This window comes from Oncorhynchus clarkii, chromosome 20 (genome assembly GCF_045791955.1).
Source record: "Oncorhynchus clarkii lewisi isolate Uvic-CL-2024 chromosome 20, UVic_Ocla_1.0, whole genome shotgun sequence".
Lineage (NCBI taxonomy): Eukaryota > Metazoa > Chordata > Actinopteri > Salmoniformes > Salmonidae > Oncorhynchus > Oncorhynchus clarkii.
In genome coordinates this window covers 86,620,820-86,640,607 of record NC_092166.1, presented here as the reverse complement: position 1 = coordinate 86,640,607, position 19,788 = coordinate 86,620,820, and the positions used below count along the sequence as shown (strand labels likewise).

The 19,788-nt window shown below is 40.5% G+C and overlaps 1 protein-coding gene across 3 annotated transcripts in view; it reads left to right on the top strand.

Moving 5' to 3' along the window:
- Positions 1 to 1,631: 1,631 nt before the first annotated feature.
- The window catches only part of LOC139377013 (myosin-7-like), a 32,841-nt gene continuing 14,684 nt past the window's right edge, over positions 1,632 to 19,788 (top strand). The window contains exons 1-16 of one of the 3 annotated variants that reach the window (XM_071120079.1): positions 1,632 to 1,689; positions 5,502 to 5,646; positions 5,771 to 5,921; positions 13,173 to 13,260; positions 13,414 to 13,453; positions 15,477 to 15,685; positions 15,855 to 15,998; positions 16,090 to 16,246; positions 16,341 to 16,368; positions 16,462 to 16,567; positions 16,850 to 16,942; positions 17,089 to 17,152; positions 17,243 to 17,341; positions 19,045 to 19,148; positions 19,244 to 19,382; positions 19,481 to 19,599. In XM_071120079.1, coding sequence (XP_070976180.1) covers positions 15,485 to 15,685; positions 15,855 to 15,998; positions 16,090 to 16,246; positions 16,341 to 16,368; positions 16,462 to 16,567; positions 16,850 to 16,942; positions 17,089 to 17,152; positions 17,243 to 17,341; positions 19,045 to 19,148; positions 19,244 to 19,382; positions 19,481 to 19,599 — 1,254 coding nt within the window. In that variant the 5' untranslated portion in view covers positions 1,632 to 1,689; positions 5,502 to 5,646; positions 5,771 to 5,921; ... (1 more) ...; positions 13,414 to 13,453; positions 15,477 to 15,484. Of the gene's footprint in view, positions 1,690 to 5,501; positions 5,647 to 5,770; positions 5,922 to 13,156; positions 13,261 to 13,410; positions 13,454 to 15,476; positions 15,686 to 15,854; positions 15,999 to 16,089; positions 16,247 to 16,340; positions 16,369 to 16,461; positions 16,568 to 16,849; positions 16,943 to 17,088; positions 17,153 to 17,242; positions 17,342 to 19,044; positions 19,149 to 19,243; positions 19,383 to 19,480; positions 19,600 to 19,788 lie in introns of those variants that run through there. The other 2 variants (XM_071120080.1, XM_071120078.1) reach the window with 2 other exon arrangements.

Genomic DNA, 19,788 nt, shown 5'->3' with positions numbered 1-19,788 from the left:
CAACAAAGGGGGATACCTAGTCAGTTGACCAACAAAGGGGGATACCTAGTCAGTTGACCAACAAAGGGGATACCTATTCAGTTGACCAACAAAGGGGGATACCTAGTCAGTTGACCAACAAAGAGGGTACCTAGTCAGTTGACCAACAAAGAGGGTACCTATTCAGTTGACCAACAAAGGGGGATACCTAGTCAGTTGACCAACAAAGAGGGTACCTAGTCAGTTGACCAACACAGGGGGATACCTAGTCAGTTGACCAACAAAGGGGGATACCTAGTCAGTTGACCAACAAAGGGGGATACCTAGTCAGTTGACCAACAAAGGGGGATACCTAGTCAGTTGACCAACAAAGGGGATACCTAGTCAGTTGACCAACAAAGGGGGATACCTAGTCAGTTGACCAAAAAAGGGGGATACCTAGTCAGTTGACCAACAAAGGGGGATACCTAGTCAGTTGACCAACAAAGGGGGTACCCACTCAGTTGCACAACTGAAATGTGTCTTCTGCATTTAACCCAACGGCTCTGAATCAGAGAGGGGCGGGGGGGCTGCCTTAAACGACATCATCGGCACCCGGGAAGCAGTTGTCGTTGGAGGTTAACTGCCTTGCTCAAAGTACTGTACTATTGCACTAGGTATGATGCAGTACGATGTGGTTATTATGCATTATGTGGTTATTATGCATTATGATGTGGCTATAATGGGTTATGATGTGGTTATGATGTGGTTATAATGCATTATGATGTGGCTATAATGGGTTATGATGTGGTTATGATGTGGTTATAATGCATTATGATGTGGTTATAACACGTTATTATGTGGTTATAATGGGTTATGATGTGGTTATAATGGGTTATGATGTGGTTATAATGTGTTATGATGTTATAATGCATTGTGGTTATAACGCATTATGTGGTTATAACGCGTTATGATGTGGTTATAATGCATTATGATGTGGTTATAATGGGTTATGATGTGGTTATAACGCGTTGTGGTTATAACGCGTTGTGGTTGTAACGCATCAGGATGTGGTTGTAACGCATTGTATTTCTTGTCACTGTAATATAGTATTTGTTTATATGAGAAAACAGCAAGTTGAGATATGGCAACACCTCATTATTTTTTACATCCCACTTTCTACCTTTGACTCACACTCAGCAGCAATAACTGAGGCAGTGGAACGCCTGAGATAGCAACACTAAACTGACACAAGTGCTCTTTATAAAGAGACCATAGCTCTGAGTTTCTGCCAACACATCACAATTGCTAAGGAACACATTCATTGGGGACTAGCTTTTATGTATCAGGAATGGATACAATTCTTTTAATATAATTTCATTGTAACTCAGGTCATTGCTGGTGAAAACAGTGAACGAGTGTGAACTGCAAAAGTTGCCATGACAAATGAGGATATTATCTTAACAGATTTCTGATGAATAACCTGCTGCATTTTGAAAAGCCTTAACATAATGGTCAACAGATAAGATTGTAGCAGGTCCGGCGTGTATTTACCATATGAGGAACTGTGGACTGCCGTGGGAGTGTGTGTGTGTGATGTCTTGGCTGGCAGACAGGTACTATTATTATGTCCTATTATTAGCAGGCTCCTCTACAGCAAATATAAATACTTCTCCACAGCAGGTAGGCTACTCAGAACAGCTAGGCTGCTCTCCTGACTGGGTCCTGGAGGTAAGGTGCTCCATACATATTCATATTATATATTCAATTGCCTTTTAATATTTTAAGATTCTGGCAATCATATGTATTTATTTTTCTCTCAGATTTGATCATGTTCCTAAAATGTAGATGACACTATTTTTTCAGGCAATTAATTGAAAATGCTCTAGTGCTCTGATACAATACTAGGATGAGCTCAATCTTAACAGGTGCTCTGATACAATACTAGGATGAGCTCAATCTTAACAGGTGCTTTGATACAATACTAGGATGAGCTGAATCTTAACAGGTGCTTTGATACAATACTCGGACACTTATAATCCCTGTTCTGCGTTATATGCTATTATACAATGGGTGGGTCTAATCCTGAATACTGATTAAAAGGCCTATTTACTCTGTTTCATCTGGCTGCGCAATCCGCTGTCTCATCAGCCCAGCCAGGCAATTTATACATTTGATCTCCACTATAAAAAACATCTAGACATTGTCTCACATTTCTTTTAGACTAACATTTAGGTTTTAACAGCAGAGATTTGTATAAACCTTGCTGTCTGTGTCCATCGACATTTGCAACATTGTTTCAATATTGAAATTCAATCTCCAGCTGTCCCATAGTAATGAATGTGTCTGGGGTCGGGACAAGACAGACAGGAAGGCAGCGTTTCTCAGCCAATCAAAATCATGAATCAGTTGGCATCATTTTTATGGATATATACAAAGAAATGTAAATTGAAAAAAGGTAAAAATAAATGAAGTGCAGCTAGTTTACAGTCTTTCAAGCCTCAGTTTGAAGTGATTGTTTTAGCTGTGTTGTTGACTAGCTCCTCTGAACAACAGTGTCCTGACGAGAGAGCACATTTTCTATGCCAGGCAACATCGCGCCTCATTAGCACATGGATGTGTCCAAATAAATGTCACTAATAACTACTTTTGTTATCCGTAGTTGGCTACCTAGCAAGCCAAGGGATAATGGTCACGTCCATAGACAAAGAACGGAAAGACTGAACGACTGGGTCGCGTCTCTGGCAACCGAACCAATAGAACGTAGCAACCGAACTGATATAACGTGGCTCTCCAGAAAGTGGAGAGCCACACTTATGCAGCTCCACTACACAATACATTAAAAAAAGCCGCGTTCAACAGGATTACCAACACAGTGACGAGCTTCTATGGCAGACCAATCCAAACTCCTCTCTCAGCATGTCCAGCCCACTCATTATCTCAACCAATCATGGCTTATATGTGGCTTAACCAACAAGGCTTGTAATTTCGTATTCATATTTACAGATGGCATACAAGTTTGTTATTAAGACACATGAAAGTTTACTTGAAATGCCCCCCAAAAATATGCATCTTGACAAAAAAAAATGTTTTACGTACAAACGGCTCTTCTGTGAAATCGTGACTTGCGACATAGTTTCCTGAATCGGGTCACATATGCTGTATCTTGCCCTAACATTGGAGGGAGTGTCAAACCAGGAAACAAGTGCCAGAGGAGCACTTTCAAACAACATCTATTTCTTTTTTTTTTTTTTTGAATTTTACCCCTTTTTCTCCCCAATTTCGTGGTATCCAATTGTTGTAGTAGCTACTATCTTGTCTCATTGCTACAACTCCCGTACGGGCTCGGGAGAGACGAAGGTTGAAAGTCATGCCATGCGTCCTCCGATACACAACCCAACCACTGCTTCTTAACACAGCGCACATCCAACCCGGAAGCCAGCCGCACCAATGCGCCGGAGGAAACACCGTGCACCTGGCCACCTTGGTTAGCGTACACTGCGCCCAGACCGCCACAGGAGTCGCTGGTGCGCGATGAGACCCCTACCGACCAAGCCCTCCCTAACCCGGGCGACGCTAGGCCAATTGTGCGTCGCCCCACGGACCTCCCGGTCGCGGCCGGTTACGACAGAGCCTGGGCGCGAACCCAGGGACTCTGATGGCGCAGCTGGCGCTGCAGTACAGCGCCCTTAACCACTGCGCCATCCGGGAGGCCCCAAACAACATCTATTTCAACATAAAGGACAACTGTTGTCCATTGAGAGGATTAAAGCTAGTCATTAGGAGTTTTTTTTGTTGTCTTATGAAGTCATACATTATGGACAACTAACCTAAACGCTACATATCTTAGGGAATAGGGAATATTTTAGGGAATAAAGATGAGGGAATAGGGAATATTTTAGGGAATAAAGATGAGGGAATAGGGAATATTTTAGGGAATGAAGATGAGGGAATAGGGAATATTTTAGGGAATAAATATGAGGGAATAGGGAATATCTTAGGGAATAAATATGAGGGAATAGGGAATATTTTAGGGAATAAAGATGAGGGAATAGGGAATATTTTAGGGAATAAATATGAGGGAATAGGGAATATCTTAGGGAATAAATATGAGGGAATAGGGAATATCTTAGGGAATAAATATGAGGGAATAGGGAATATCTTAGGGAATAAATATGAGGGAATAGGGAATATCTTAGGGAATAAATATGAGGGAATAGGGAATATCTTAGGGAATAAATATGAGGGAATAGGGAATAAATATGAGGGAATAGGGAATATTTTAGGGAATAAATATGAGGGAATAGGGAATATCTTAGGGAATAAATATGAGGGAATAGGGAATATCTTAGGGAATAAATATGAGGGAATAGGGAATATTTTAGGGAATAAATATGAGGGAATAGGGAATATTTTAGGGAATAAATATGAGGGAATAGGGAATATCTTAGGGAATAAATATGAGGGAATAGGGAATATTTTAGGGAATAAATATGAGGGAATAGGGAATATCTTAGGGAATAAATATGAGGGAATAGGGAATATCTTACGGAATAAATATGAGGGAATAGGGAATATTTTAGGGAATAAATATGAGGGAATAGGGAATATCTTAGGGAATAAATATGAGGGAATAGGGAATATTTTAGGGAATAAATATGAGGGAATAGGGAATATCTTAGGGAATAAATATGAGGGAATAGGGAATATCTTAGGGAATAAATATGAGGGAATAGGGAATATCTTAGGGAATAAATATGAGGGAATAGGGAATATCTTAGGGAATAAATATGATATCTATTTCATTTTGTGGGTCACAAAGCAATGCACAATATTAATGAGACATTTAGGAAACAGTTTTATGTTTTATTAATTTAACTACATTACTATACTGATCAACAAAATGTATTAAACAAAACATTAACTACATTACTATACTGATCAACAAAATGTATTAAAGAAAACATTAACTACATTACTATACTGATCAACAAAATGTATTAAACAGAACATTAATTACATTACTATACTAATCAACAAAATGTATTAAACAGAACATTAATTACATTACTATACTGATCAACAAAATGTATTAAACAAAACATTAACTACATTACTATACTGATCAACAAAATGTATTAAACAGAACATTAATTACATTACTATACTAATCAACAAAATGTATTAAACAGAACATTAATTACATTACTATACTGATCAACAAAATGTATTAAACAAAACATTAATAACATTACTGCATTGATCAACAGAATATTTAACAAACATTGATACTCCCCCAAAACAAAAACCTAAAAACATTAATAACATTACTGTACTAAATCAACTAAATATTTATTCAACTAAACATTAACAACATTTATTAAACAAAACATGAATTACATGACTATCAACAACATATGACAACAGATGGTAAATATAGTAACATCTATTTCCCACTAAGGGGTTTTGCTTACCTGTAATTGAAAAAAAAGACATTAAAAAGACTACTAGGAAACGAGGTAACACTTCATTCGTTTCCCCAGCCTACAGTAAGGGGTGAAACGACTGTGTGACCTGGGCTGCAAACTCAGAATGTTCTTCTTGCACTTCCCACATTGTCCACTACGGGAAAGTAGAACATTGGCTGCACCCTTCCCACCTCTTGACTGGCTTCTAATGCCACTACTGGTAATTTATGAGAAGAATATAACATTGTCCTTACACTATTTTGAATATTAAATTGAAAATACCTACACCAAAATCAGATATAACATTGAAGTGAGGTCCTTTAAAAACGAGGACATTTTCTCAGTCTTTTATGATACAGACCATGACACCCACCAATTTCCTATGAATACCTGGGAGTTCAATCTTGGTGGGGGACAATAAAGTATATCATATATCTCAGCTCTTCCACTCATTCCATTCTATGGAGACAAAGGATGCCAGGAGAAAAGGTTAAGGTGAGTCCATGTGTTCAAGTACATCAAGTAAGACTCAAATAAACCCCTTAAAGGGATAGTTCACCCAAATGTCGAAAATACATATTGGTTTCTTAATATCGGGATATTGACCTGTGTTGGTTTTGGGCCACAAATGCTAAACAGTTTGCAGGTAAGGCCAGGTAAGCAAAACCAAAGCACGGATTGCTGTCTTAGCTTTGTCCATAGACTGCTTACAGGGTAAGGAAGCAGAGTAAGGAAACCAATATGTAATTATATAATTTGGGTGAACTGTCCCTTTAACCCCTTCAATAAATAACATTGGTTCATCAAGCAAGACTCAAATGCACCTCTCCCCCCTCCACGTCACGCACACACGCACACACAAGACAGCTGGGAATGGGACCCTTAACATGTCATTGAGGGACACGGTCTGGTATGTTCAGATCTAGAAGCTAATTACAGAGGCTCAAGGTTGAAGCTAGGCACAGGTGTGAAGTTGTAAGAGTCAAAAGGGCTCCAAGAGTTTACAGAAGAAAATACAAGGCATTAACCCCTTGCACACACAGGTCTCGAAGGAGGTCACTTTCTTTCCAGCTATGTGACAACCTTGTAGACAGCTTCACACTTTCACTGTCTCGAAGGAGATCACTTTCTTTCCAGCTATGTGACAACCTTGTAGACAGCTTCACACTTTCACTGTCTCGAAGGAGATCACTTTCTTTCCAGCTATGTGACAACCTTGTAGACAGCTTCACACTTTCACTGGTGTCTTCCCACAGCCGCCGTGTCTCAGACAAAATTAGTACGTTTAACATGCACACTAATAATTCGATATTAAACCAATTTATGGCAGTAGGGACGTTTATGACCATAGTAAACACCTGAATCGGTGTTCCAGCGGTGTGTTTGATCTGAGCATGTGCAGCGAGGGAAGTGAATTAGGAAAAACTTTAATTATGCATCTTAGACATAGTTTTCACAAACAAACTTTATACGTCCAAACTAGGCTTCTCAAAATAAAATCTACTTGTATTTTGATTCAGCATTTATCCGAGTGCCATCATGACTTCAGATGTGTCCATGTAAACAGCATTATTAGGGAAATCGTTCTTCTTGCAAAGCATGTAAACGTTTAAAACAAACTATTAAATGAATCTTTCCACAATGATTGCATTATTTTGTGCATATAAAATCATACTCAATTAAGACCCCTAGTTGTTTTCTTCTGAAAGGTCCCTTGCCTGGGACCTTGTGGCACACTGGTCAAAAAGTTTGTTACTCACCTGATATTGTATCGACCATCAGATAATGTAACAACTTAGGACATTATCCAGGAAACAGTTACATATCAGTTCGACCGTTGTATTAAATTAACTGGCTTTTTATGACATTATCCAGGGTTTTATTATTATTATTATTATAAAATAATACGTTATTAAATTATTCAGTTATAGGATAATGTTGACGTTGGCCCAATTAAATGCATAAATTGAATTAAAATTATCTTAATGTCCAGATTAATGAATGTCCTGTCTGTCTGACTCCCTGCCTGTCTGTCTGACTCCCTGCCTGTCTGTCTGACTCCCAGCCTGTCTGTCTGACTCCCAGCCTGTCTGCCTGTCTCCTGCTTTTCTCACACTCTTTACCCTTTGTACTGTGTGAAACTACACAATGTCTTGCGGGAACCTGCACAATGTTATTACAATACATTATTTCTATACATTATTTTGATATATTGTTCATCAAAGACACCATCCAGAAAATTATTCTGGACTGCACTAATTTGAGAAGGCCTGTTCTTGGAGAGAGATGGAAGGAGATGGACCATACTAATTTACATGCATACTTTGCGGTTCTTATCCTTGCTGGTGTTTTCAGATCCAATGGGGAATCACAGAATCCATGTGGGATGCAGAAAGTGGAAGAGAAATTTCCCATGCAACAATGTCTCTGGAAAACTTCCACATTATTTCCATGATTATCAGCTTCGATAACAGAGACACCATTCCAGCTCGGAGGAAGAGAGACAAGCTAGCTACAATCAGGTCCATGATTATCAGCTTCGATAACAGAGACACCATTCCAGCTCGGAGGAAGAGAGACAAGCTAGCTACAATCAGGTCCATGATTATCAGCTTCGATAACAGAGACACCATTCCAGCTCGGAGGAAGAGAGACAAGCTAGCTACAAGTGGGTGGATTGCCTTCCCCTGTCTTACAACCCTGGGCCCAACGTTACTGTGCAGCTTATGTCATTTAGGGGCTGCTGCCCCTTCAGACAATACATACCGTCTAAACACGAAAAATATGGAATCAAGATCTGGGCTACCTGTGATGTTGCTTCATCATATGCATGGAAATTGCAAGTGTATACAGGGAAGCCAGATAGAGGAGCCCCTGAGAAGAACCAAGGGATGTGGGTTGCCCTGGACGTGACACAGAGACTCTGGCCACAACATCACATTCAATAACTTCTTTACTATTACAAGTTGGGACAGGAGCTCCTCAAGAGGAAGGTTGACGATGGTAGGAACAGTATGAAAAAACAAGCCAGAGATCCCACCTCAGCTGTTGAATACATGGAACAGGCCTATCAATTCTTCTAAGTTTGTGTTCACGGCCGACACGTCCCTAGTGTCCTACATGCCGAAGAAAGACAAACATGTGGTACTCATGAGTACGCTGCATAGGGATGGGATAATCTGTGGCCAGAAACATGTAAAACAGAAATCATAATAGATTACCATGCCACAATAGGAGGGGTGGACAATTTAGACAAGCTGGTGACTGGCTACAGCTGCAACAGAAGAACCCTACGCTGGCATCTTGTGATATTCTTCAACATCTTGGACATCTCGGCGTAGAACACGTTTGTCATTTGGACGGTGTTGAATCCAGATTGGAACAGAGGAGACGGCTCTTTCTCGAGGAGCTGGGCAAGGCATCGGTAAAACCTCAAATCCAGAGGAGGCAACATATCCCAAAGACCCCAGCTGGTGCCCCATCCACCTGACCCACAGAACCAACAACTCCAATACGGGAAGTAAGTGTGAGTGATGTTGTCACGTTCTGACCTTAGTTCTTTTTGTCACGACTCCTACCGAAGGTGGCTCCCCTTCCCGTTCGGGTGGCGCTCGGCGGTCGTCGTCACCGGCCTACTAGCTGCCACTGATCTTTTCCTCCCCATCCTTTTCTGTTTATTAGTTACACCTGTTGTTAATTAGGTTTATTAGTTGGGCTTTATTAGCCAGCCCACCTGCTGGGTGTGCGGGATTGTTTCATGTGTACTCTTTGTACACGCATGTATGTCACGGTTGTTTGCGTACGTGAGCTGTGTTTTGGGACTGTTTAGTTCCCCTGTGTTTTGGGACTGTTTAGTTCCCCTATGTTTTGGGGCTGTTTAGTTCCCCTGTGTTTTGGGGCTGTTTAGTTCCCCTGTGTTTTGGGGCTGTTTAGTTCCCCTGTGTTTTGGGGCTGTTTAGTTCCCCTGTGTTTTGGGGCTGTTTAGCTCCCCTGTGTTTTTGGGCTGTTTAGTTCCCCTGTGTTTTGGGGATGTTTAGTTCCCCTGTGTTTTGGGGCTGTTTAGTTCCCCTGTGTTTTGGGGCGGTGTATGAAGAAGTAGCGCTACTCTAAACTCTCTGTCTCCTGCGTCTGACTCCTTCCTCCACTACACCCCGGGCATTACACTTTTGTTATGTCTTTGTTTTAGTATGGTCAGGGCGTGAGTTGGGTGGGTTGTCTATGTTCCTTTTTCTATGATTTGGGATTTCTGTGTTTGGCCTGGTATGGTTCTCAATCAGAGGCAGCTGTCAATCGTTGTTCCTGATTGAGAACGATACTTAGGTAGCCTGGTTTCACTTTTAAGTTGTGGGTGATTATTTTCTGTCTCTGTGTTCCACACTGAACTGTTTCGGTTAGTTATTTCACATGTTTATTGTTTTGTTTCAGTGTTCGCTTGTTTTAATAAAGAGCATGAACACGTACCACGCTGTGCATAGGTCCTCCTTACTACTCCTCCTCGTCAGAGGATTAGCGTTTATCGTTGAAGGAATGAGCGTGACACTGAGGCCTGTACTCTGGAGCGGGATCGATTTGGAGGTGGAGGATCCGTCATGGTCTGGGGCGGTGTGTCACAGCATTATCGGACTGAGCTTGTTGTCATTGCAGGCAACCTTAACACTGAGCGTTACAGGGAAGACATCCTCCTCCCTCATGTGGTACCCTTCCTGCAGGCTCATCCTGACACGACCCTCCAGCATGACAACGCCACCAGCCATACTGCTCGTTCTGTGTGTGATTTCCTGCAAGACAGGAATGTCAGTGTTCTGCCATAGCCAGCAAAGAGCCCGGATCTCAATCCCATTGAGCATGTCTGGGACCTGTTGAATCGGAGGGTGAGGGCTAGGGCCATTCCCCCCAGAACTGTCTGGGAACTTGCAGGTGCCTTGGTGGAAGAGTGGGGTAACATCTCACAGCAAGAGCGGGCAAATCTGGTGCAGTCCATGAGGAGGAGATGCACTGCAGTACTTAATGCAGCTGGTGGCCACACCAGATATTGACTGTTACTGTTACTTTTGATTTTGACCCCCTCCTCCCTTTGTTCAGGGACACATTATTCAATTTCTGTTAGTCACATGTCTGTGGAACTTGTTCAGTTTGTCTCAGTTGTTGAATCTTGTTATGTTCATTCAAATATTTATTTACACATGTTAAGTTTCCTCAAAATAAGCACAGTTGACAGTGAGAATAGGATTCTTTTTTAGCTGAGTTTATATGAGTGAGTGAGGTGTTAGTAAAATGTCTGAACTAAGTGTTTTCATCATTCTAAATTCCAGCCGGTAGCAATATACTGTCTATATTAACCATGAATACTGTATACTGTCTATACTAACCATGTATGCTGTCTATGTTGCTTGTAATTTATATAAGTCATTAGTATTAAGTATTTTTATGTCAATTGGTATGGCTGTATAGTTTTAAAAACCCAATCATGTTGTGGGTCCATCAGATCCATCAGAACATTGGGTGAATAACAAAAACATGAACACGACACAAGGGTTAAGGAAGGTGACAAGTGTTCTTTCATATATGGCCAAGATGTATTTATGTGAGACCTTTGCAAACAGGCCGCAGCTATTACAATGTCAGATGGTGAGGCCCAGACAGTGAAGCGCATTGAAGTGCCTCAGTTGGAATCCAAGAACAATTTCACAGGTTTATCTTTGTCCTCAAGGATAAAGGGAAGGGACAAAGACACGTAAACAAGATGGGGCCTCGGGTTATACTTACAGTAGCTGTTACTCTGTGACAATGGAAAGAACAGTGACCTCGGTGAACACAGGAGTACAGCTGCAGTTGTCTTGACATATTCTGAAATGTCCTATTGTCAACATGAAACCATATCATAGTGACAGCGCAAATTAGGAGGGTCCTTCTTGAATTGTGGTGGTAATGCTGTGCCTGGACTTTAGCACCATGTTAAAACACTTTAAAATGTAAAAATAATGACAATACTGTTATTTAAGAAGAAAACAAATATGTAAGTTGGGCCAATAACCGAGAGGTTGCTGAATTGAATCCCCGAGCTGACAAGGTCTTCCCCTGAACAAGGCAGTTAACCCACTGTTCCCTGGTAGGCTGTCAATTTAAATAAGAATTTGTTCTTAAATTACTTGCTTGGTTAAATAAATAAATACAATTATACTGCAAAAACTACTGGGGGCAGATTGGCTTATCCCACTGCTGATGTGTAGATATGTAGTGACACGATTTGAGTAGATACTTATTTAATTAATTAAACGAAAGCATAATGTTTACAGAAAATATACAGAGAAAAAAAATCAACAATTCCTACAAAATAGTTTAAATAATTTGTGTCATGTCATTGGTGTTACATTGTGTCAGTGGTGTTACATTGTGTTACATTGTGTTACATTGTGTCATTGGTGTTACATTGTGTCAGTGGTGTTACATTGTGTTACATTGTGTCAGTGGTGTTACATTGTGTTACATTGTGTCAGTGGTGTTACATTGTGTTACATTGTGTTACATTGTGTCAGTGGTGTTACATTGTGTTACATTGTGTCAGTGGTGTTACATTGTGTTACATTGTGTTACATTGTGTCAGTGGTGTTACATTGTGTCAGTGGTGTTACATTGTGTTACATTGTGTCAGTGGTGTTACATTGTGTCAGTGGTGTTATATTGTGTCAGTGGTGTTACATTGTGGTACATTGTGTCAGTGGTGTTACATTGTGTCAGTGGTGTTACATTGTGTTACATTGTGTCAGTGGTGTTACATTGTGTCAGTGGTGTTACAGCACAGGTTATTGGTGTTTTGGAGGGGCCACATTCTATGTTGCACAATACAACTTTACACATACTGTACCTGATTAAGATCAAATACATTTTCTGGTGGCTAAAAAATCTAATAGTTCACATAATTTCAGTTTGTGACAAAAGCAATTCTAGTGTTAGAACAGATCTAGAACAGATCAGATAGAACAGATCTACCACTTATTAGACTTGCTTTCAATGAGAATGACAACTCTATAACAGATATTTCTATGTGAATTTGGTCGGGTCGACCAAAAAGCTACCTACTGCAGCTTTAAACTAGAGATGCCTTCCGCATCTGGCGAGCAACAGGGAGACATCCCGAAAACTGCGCCCCCCCCCCCCCCCCCCCCCCCCAAAAAAAAAAGTTGTGCCCCCCCCATTAAACATGTCAAAGAACAAAAAACTATTTCCTAAGCATTTTTATAAATCTCCTCAAATTTAGCACAGACACTTCAAAACCGTATTCCTTACTATTTATGATTTGACTGTCTTTTTCCTATTTATGAATGTGTTATTCAATGCGTTTCTATGTGCTATAGTAGTAAAGGCTAAATTCAATATTTGATCAAATACATTTTTTATCATTATACCTACAGGGGTCCTAAAATTAGAACTCAAATAGCTAAATGATCCATGGTATGAACATTAGGAGTGCTTTATTTAAAAGCACGATTACATGATACAAATGAACATGAGATTGTCATTCTGTCCTTGCTCAAACATGCATCATACATGGTGTGAGACTGACCTGCGGAGGAGGGTGCTAATTGTCATCATGAAGCCATAAACAAAGGGTTACGCACCCTGGGGGGTTTTGTCCCCTCCTCTGCCCTCATTGATAGCCTGCCTTCTACACACACACCTCTACTTCCAAATACAGATCTTTTAAAATAATCAGAGTGACTTTTTCATCGGCCCATCTCCATATAGGGCTGAACAACAGCCTTTATAAAGGGGGATGCCGGTCTGGAGAGAAACGGACCAGGGAGACACAAAGCACAGGACTGTCATCCTACAGGTAAGCACATAGAGGCCGTCTGCTGAGGAACATAATGATTAAAGGACCTAACAACGATGATTCCCACAGCATCACAAGGCACCAATCAGCAAATACATAGCTGGTCAGGTGATTGATGCTGGTCTTTGTATTTGTCTATTTCATTCTCAGCAGAGATCCTTTCTACCAAACCAAGAGGTCTGACCAACAACAGGTAAGGAACGTAAACTTCTACACTAAGGTTGACTAAGGCACAGGCCTACAAATATATATTTTTAAAGTCACGCCATGCATTTTCTTTGTTGTAAAATAGATTTTATAGTTTCCTTAATTAACTGTATCTGCAATGAATTGAAGAGCACGTGTTGAGGATTGAAGACAGAAGTCTCTCTAGCTTGAGATCAACTTGATATTCAGGTCAGGTCGGTCTCTCTAGCTTGAGATCAACTTGATATTCAGATCAGGTCAGTCTCTCTAGCTTGAGATCAACTTGATATTAAGGTCAGGTCGGTCTCTCTAGCTTGAGATCAACTTGATATTAAGGTCAGGTCGGTCTCTCTAGCTTGAGATCAACTTGTTATTCAGATCAGGTCAGTCTCTCTAGCTTGAGATCAACTTGTTATTCAGATCAGGTCAGTCTCTCTAGCTTGTAATCAACTTCTTATTCAGGTCAGGTCAGTCTCTCTAGCTTGTAATCAACTTGTTATTCAGGTCAGGTCAGTCTCTCTAGCTTGTAATCAACTTGTTATTCAGGTCAGGTCAGTCTCTATAGCTTGTAATCAACTTGTTATTCAGGTCAGGTCAGTCTCTATAGCTTGAGATCAGCGTGTATTTCAACCAGAACACCAATTAAGAATTCTAGCCAACAGTAACATTTTATTTAAGCCATACAAATATTATTATGACACGATCATTAAGCATTATAAGACTTGTCATAAGTGACTATGAACTGCTTATAATATGTAAGTATTGTTGCGAACAGCGGGGCAGGGAAGCGAACCCGGGGCGCTGGGGAGAAAAGTCAAACACATCGCACTGATAGGGTTAACTCACTTAGGGGGAATTGTAACATGGCTCACATTAGTGAGGCTCGTTACACATCCCTCTCCAAACAGGAAAGAAGCATCCCAGTGCTTCGACCACTTCTAGCCCCCGTCACACGGCTGTCTGCGCGTTCCCTCATGACCACCATTCCACTTCTAACACCAATGTTGACTTACTTGGTGAGAATTGTAACTTGGCTCGTATTAGCAAGATTGATTTATTAGATTGGATGCAGTATTCTATTACAAGAAGCTGGAGTTATTATCAGTCTTGAAAGAACCTATTGTAAATGGTCATATAGAAAGACAACATATATGTTGATTTCTGAAACATTATAAGGACTCCTACATATAACAGTAATGACAATACATTATAACTGTATAACCACAACCCATTAACACAAAATAAACCATGTCAGCATCTCATTCAAATGGAATTTGCTTATACAGTATTAACTATTACCTAATGATTCTAAGACTGAAGGTCAAATCCCTGGAAAGTAAATAAACTGTCTTCTTTAGCATGTACTCCACATAACCACGTATTCAGTGTGAAACAAAACAAACATAAAACTGCAAATCAATTCAGAATGATTTTGATATGATTTTAAAACTATCCTAAAAAAAACAAAAAACAAACTTATTTTACCATCTAAGTTGACTGAGAACACGTTCTCATTTACAGCAACGACCTGAGGATTAGTTACAGGGGAGAGGAAGGGGGATGAATGAGCCAATTGTAAACTGGTGATGATTAGGTGGTCATGATGGTCAGATTGAGAATTTAGCCAGGACACCGGGGTTAACACCCCTACTCTTACAATAAGTGCCATGGGATCTTTAGTGACCACTGACAGTCAGTATACCCCGTTTAACATCCCATCTGAAAGACAGCACTCTACACAGGGAAATGTAACCAATCACTGCCCTGGGGCATTGGGAAATTATTTTTTAGACCAGAGGAAAGGGTGCCTCCTACTGGCCCTCCAACACCACTTCCAGCAGCATCTGGTCTCCCATCCAGGGACTGACCAGAACCAACCCTGCTTAGCTTCAGAAGCAAGCCAGCAGTGGGATGCAGGGTGGTAATGCTGCTGGCCTTACTACTACTAATGTCAGAATGGGATATCAGAATGGGATATCTTGAATGAAACTGTGGATGGGTGTAGATATCATCTGTTCCTCCCTGTACAGATTTCAGGATGGGGGACATGGTTATGGAGGAGTTCGGGGCAGCAGCTCCCTTTCTGCGTAAACCAGACAAGGAGCGTATGGAATGCCAGACTAGACCCTTTGACATAAAGAGGGAGTGCTATGTGCCTGACCCTGAGGTTGAGTACGTCAAGGGCACAATCACCACCAGAGATGGGGACAAAATCACAGTTAACACGGAGTTCGGGAAGGTGAATGTTTTAATAAAAAGCTTTTAACGTGGCTAGACAACAGGAACAATATGTCGTCTATATAATGATTCATCGTCTTTTTCCTTTACTGATATTAAATAGAATACCGCTGTACTTTGAAAATGAAATGAAAAACAAACTGTGGAAATGTAATTTACTCTCCTTTCAGACTGTTGTCGTGAAGGAGATTGACTGCCACCCCCAGAACCCGCCAAAGTTTGATAAAATTGAGGACATGGCGATGTTCACCTTCTTGCACGAGCCCGCTGTGCTGTTTAACCTCAAAGAGCGTTACGCAGCCTGGATGATCTACGTAAGTAATGACACGCCTGCTCTCCATTATATCAAAACATGGATTCAAATGAATATAACTTCAATCTGCACCTTTCTCGCGTCTTCCACAGACCTACTCAGGGCTGTTCTGTGTCACTGTCAACCCCTACAAGTGGCTGCCGGTGTACGATCAGTCTGTTGTCAATGCTTACAGAGGCAAGAAGAGGACTGAAGCTCCTCCTCATGTATTCTCCGTCTCTGACAACGCCTACCAGTACATGCTATCAGGTAAAATGCAACTGTTGTTTTCTAAGTACATTTAAAACATCAAACTATTATTTGGTAAAGTGCTATTTACTGATAATTCCTTTTCTTTCAACAGACAGGGAAAACCAGTCTGTCCTCATCACGTAAGTACCTCAACCAAAGGTTTTTATCAATTATGAGGCTATTTCCAATTAGGAGAAATGTTGAAACATCCACATCTGTATTTCCATTCCCAGTGGAGAATCCGGTGCTGGAAAGACTGTGAACACCAAGAGAGTCATCCAGTACTTCGCCAGCATTGCTGCTGTTGCTGGGAAGAAAAGTGCAGCTGAAGAAAAAAAGGTCAACAGGATGTCCATCCTAAATGAAACACGCTTCCTGGCTGCATGAGCATGTTGAACAAATTCATTGAGCGGCAGGGTAGCCTAGTGGTTAGAGTGTTGTGGTTAGAGTGTAGAAACCGAAAGGTTGCAAGTTCAAACCCCCGAGCTGACAAGGTTCTGCCCCTGAACAGGCAGTTAACCCACTAGGCCGTCATTGGACATAAGAATTTGTTCTTAACTGATTTGCCTGGTAAAATGAGATATTCGTGACAGAAATATAATATGGACATTGGTTTTGTAGGGGACCCTGGAGGATCAAATCATTCAGGCCAATCCTGCACTGGAGGCGTTTGGTAATGCCAAGACCATCAGGAATGACAACTCCTCCCGATTCGTACGTTTGTCCCTCTGGTTTAGAGAACACGTCTTTATTATCAAATCCTACCACCATATTGTCGGGTGCACCCATTCATTAATATGTTGGTAAAACCTTACAGGGTAAATTCACCCATTCATTAATATGTTGGTAAAACCTTACAGGGTAAATTCATCCGAATTCATTTTGGAGTCACTGGGAAACTCTCCTCTGCTGACATTGAGACTTGTAAGTAAAAGTTCAATTTGATCAGGTTTGAACAAATCTCTTTTGACAACAGATTCATACAATACACATTCACTTTTTCATGCATATCAGATCTTCTGGAGAAGTCACGTGTCACTTTCCAGCTCAAGGCTGAGAGAGACTACCACATCTTCTACCAGATTCTGTCCCAAAAGAAACCAGAACTGCTAGGTGAGTAATAGACCACTCAATTAGGTACTGAATACTATATCAGTGCCTCTCAATAACAGGTCGACCGATTATGATTTTTAAACGCCGATACCGATTATTGGAGGACCCCCAAAAAAAGCCGATACCGATTAATCGGCCAATTTTTATATATATATATTTGTAATAATGACAATTACAACAATACTGAATGAAAACTATTATTTCAACTTAATATAATACATCAATAAAATAAATGTAGTCTAAAATAAATAATGAAACATGATCAATTTGGTTTAAATAATGCAAAAACAAAGTGTTGGAGAAGAAAGTAAAAGTGCAATGTGTGCCATGTAAGAAAGCTAACGTTTAAGTTCCTTGCTCAGAACATGAGAACATATGAAAGCTGGTGGTTCCTTTTAACATGGGTCTTCAATGTACCCAGGTAAGAAGTTTTAGGTTGTAGTTATTATAGGAATTATAGGACTGTTTCTCTCTATGCCATTTGTATTTCACATACTTTTGACTATTGGATGTTCTTACAGGCACTATAGTATTGCCAGCCTAATCTCGGGAGTTGATAGGCTTGAAGTCATAAAAGGCGCAATGCTTGTAGCACAGAGCTTCAAGAGCTGCTGGCAAGTGTAAGAATGAATGCTCACGAGCCTGCTGCTGCCTACCACCGCTCAGTCAGACTTCTCTATCAAATATCAAATCATAGACTTAATTATAATATAATAACACACAGAAATAGGAGCCTTAGGTCAATAATATGGTCAGATCCAGAAACCATCATCTCGAAAACAAGACGTTTATTATTTCAGTGAAATACGGAACCGTTTGGTATTTTATCTAACGGGTGGCATCCATAAGTCTAAATATTGCTGTTACATTGCACAACCTTCAATGATATGTCATATTTATGTACAATTCTGGAAAATTAATTGCGGTCTTTGTTAGGAAGAAATGGTCTTCACACAGTTCGCAACGAGCCAGGCGGCCCAAACTGCTGCATATACCCTGACTCTGTTGCACAGAACTCAAGAGAAGTGACACAATTTCCAAGTTAAAATAAATTCATGTTAGCAGGCAATATTAACTAAACATGCAGGTTTAAAAATATATACTTGTGTATTGATTTTAAGAAAGGCGTTGATGTTTATGGTTAGGTACACATTGGTGCAACGACAGTGCTTTTTTCGCAAATGCGCTTGTTAAATCACCTGTTTGGCGAAGTAGACTGTGATTCGATGATAAATGAACAGGCACCGCTTCGATTATATGAAAAGCAGGACAAGCTAGATAAACAAGTAAAATCATCAACCATGTGTAGCTAACTAGTGATTATGTTAAGATTGATTGTTTTTTATAAGATAAGTTTAATGCTAGCTAGCACCTTACCTTGGCTCCTTGCTGCACTCGTGTAACAGGTAGTCAGCCTGCCACGCAGTCTCCTCATGGAGTGCAATGTAATCGGCCATAATCGGTGTCCAAAAATGCAGATTACCGATTGTCGTGAAAACTTGAAATCGGCCCTAATTAATCGGCCATTCCGATTCATCGGTCGACCTCTACTCTCAACCTCAGATCTGTGGACCTGCACCAATCCTTGGGATGTTACTGTTGTCAGTAAATTAGCTGCCACAGTTACAAAAAAAAGATTGAGAAACAATGCATAATAAACAGTACCATTAACACATTCAACTGTGCTGTTGAAATCTTTTCAGAGATGCTCCTCATCACCAGCAATCCCTATGACTACGCCTTCATCTCCCAAGGAGAGATTAAAGTAACTTCCATTGATGATTCTGATGAGCTAATGGCTACGGATGTAAGTCAATTTTCATGACAATTTACATGTATCTCTCCTTGCTCATCTGTCCAACTTTCTATCCAATGCAAAAAAATTATTTTATTCTGAACTAGGATGCCTTTAATGTGCTGGGCTTCTCTCAAGAAGAGATTAATGGCATTTACAAGCTGACTGGGGCCATAATGCACTACGGCAACATGAAGTTTAAGAACAAGCAGAGGGAGGAGCAAGCAGAATCTGATGGCACTGAGGGTGAGGAAATAAAACCTCTCACTTTAATATATAGGATCTTTGAAAAATCTAACGGTCAGAATGCCTCCTCCTACAACCATAAAACCTTTCCTTTCCAGATGTTGACAAAGTCGCATATCTGATGTGCCTGAACTCTGCGGACCTAGTCAAGGGGCTGTGTCACCCAAGGGTCAAAGTAGGAAATGAATGGGTCACCAAAGGTCAGAGTGTCGACCAGGTGAGTCTAAAAAAACATTGTACATTTCCAGAAGCTAATAATTGTGAAAACTTCTGTTTAGAGTTGCTAATATTTTAATGAGTGATTCCCCCATTGAGCAGGATGTTAAGTCCAAGACTAGGCCTAATCTGTGTCTGGGAAACTATCCCTATTTGTTCATGTTGAACCTATGTTTTAGTAATTCATTTT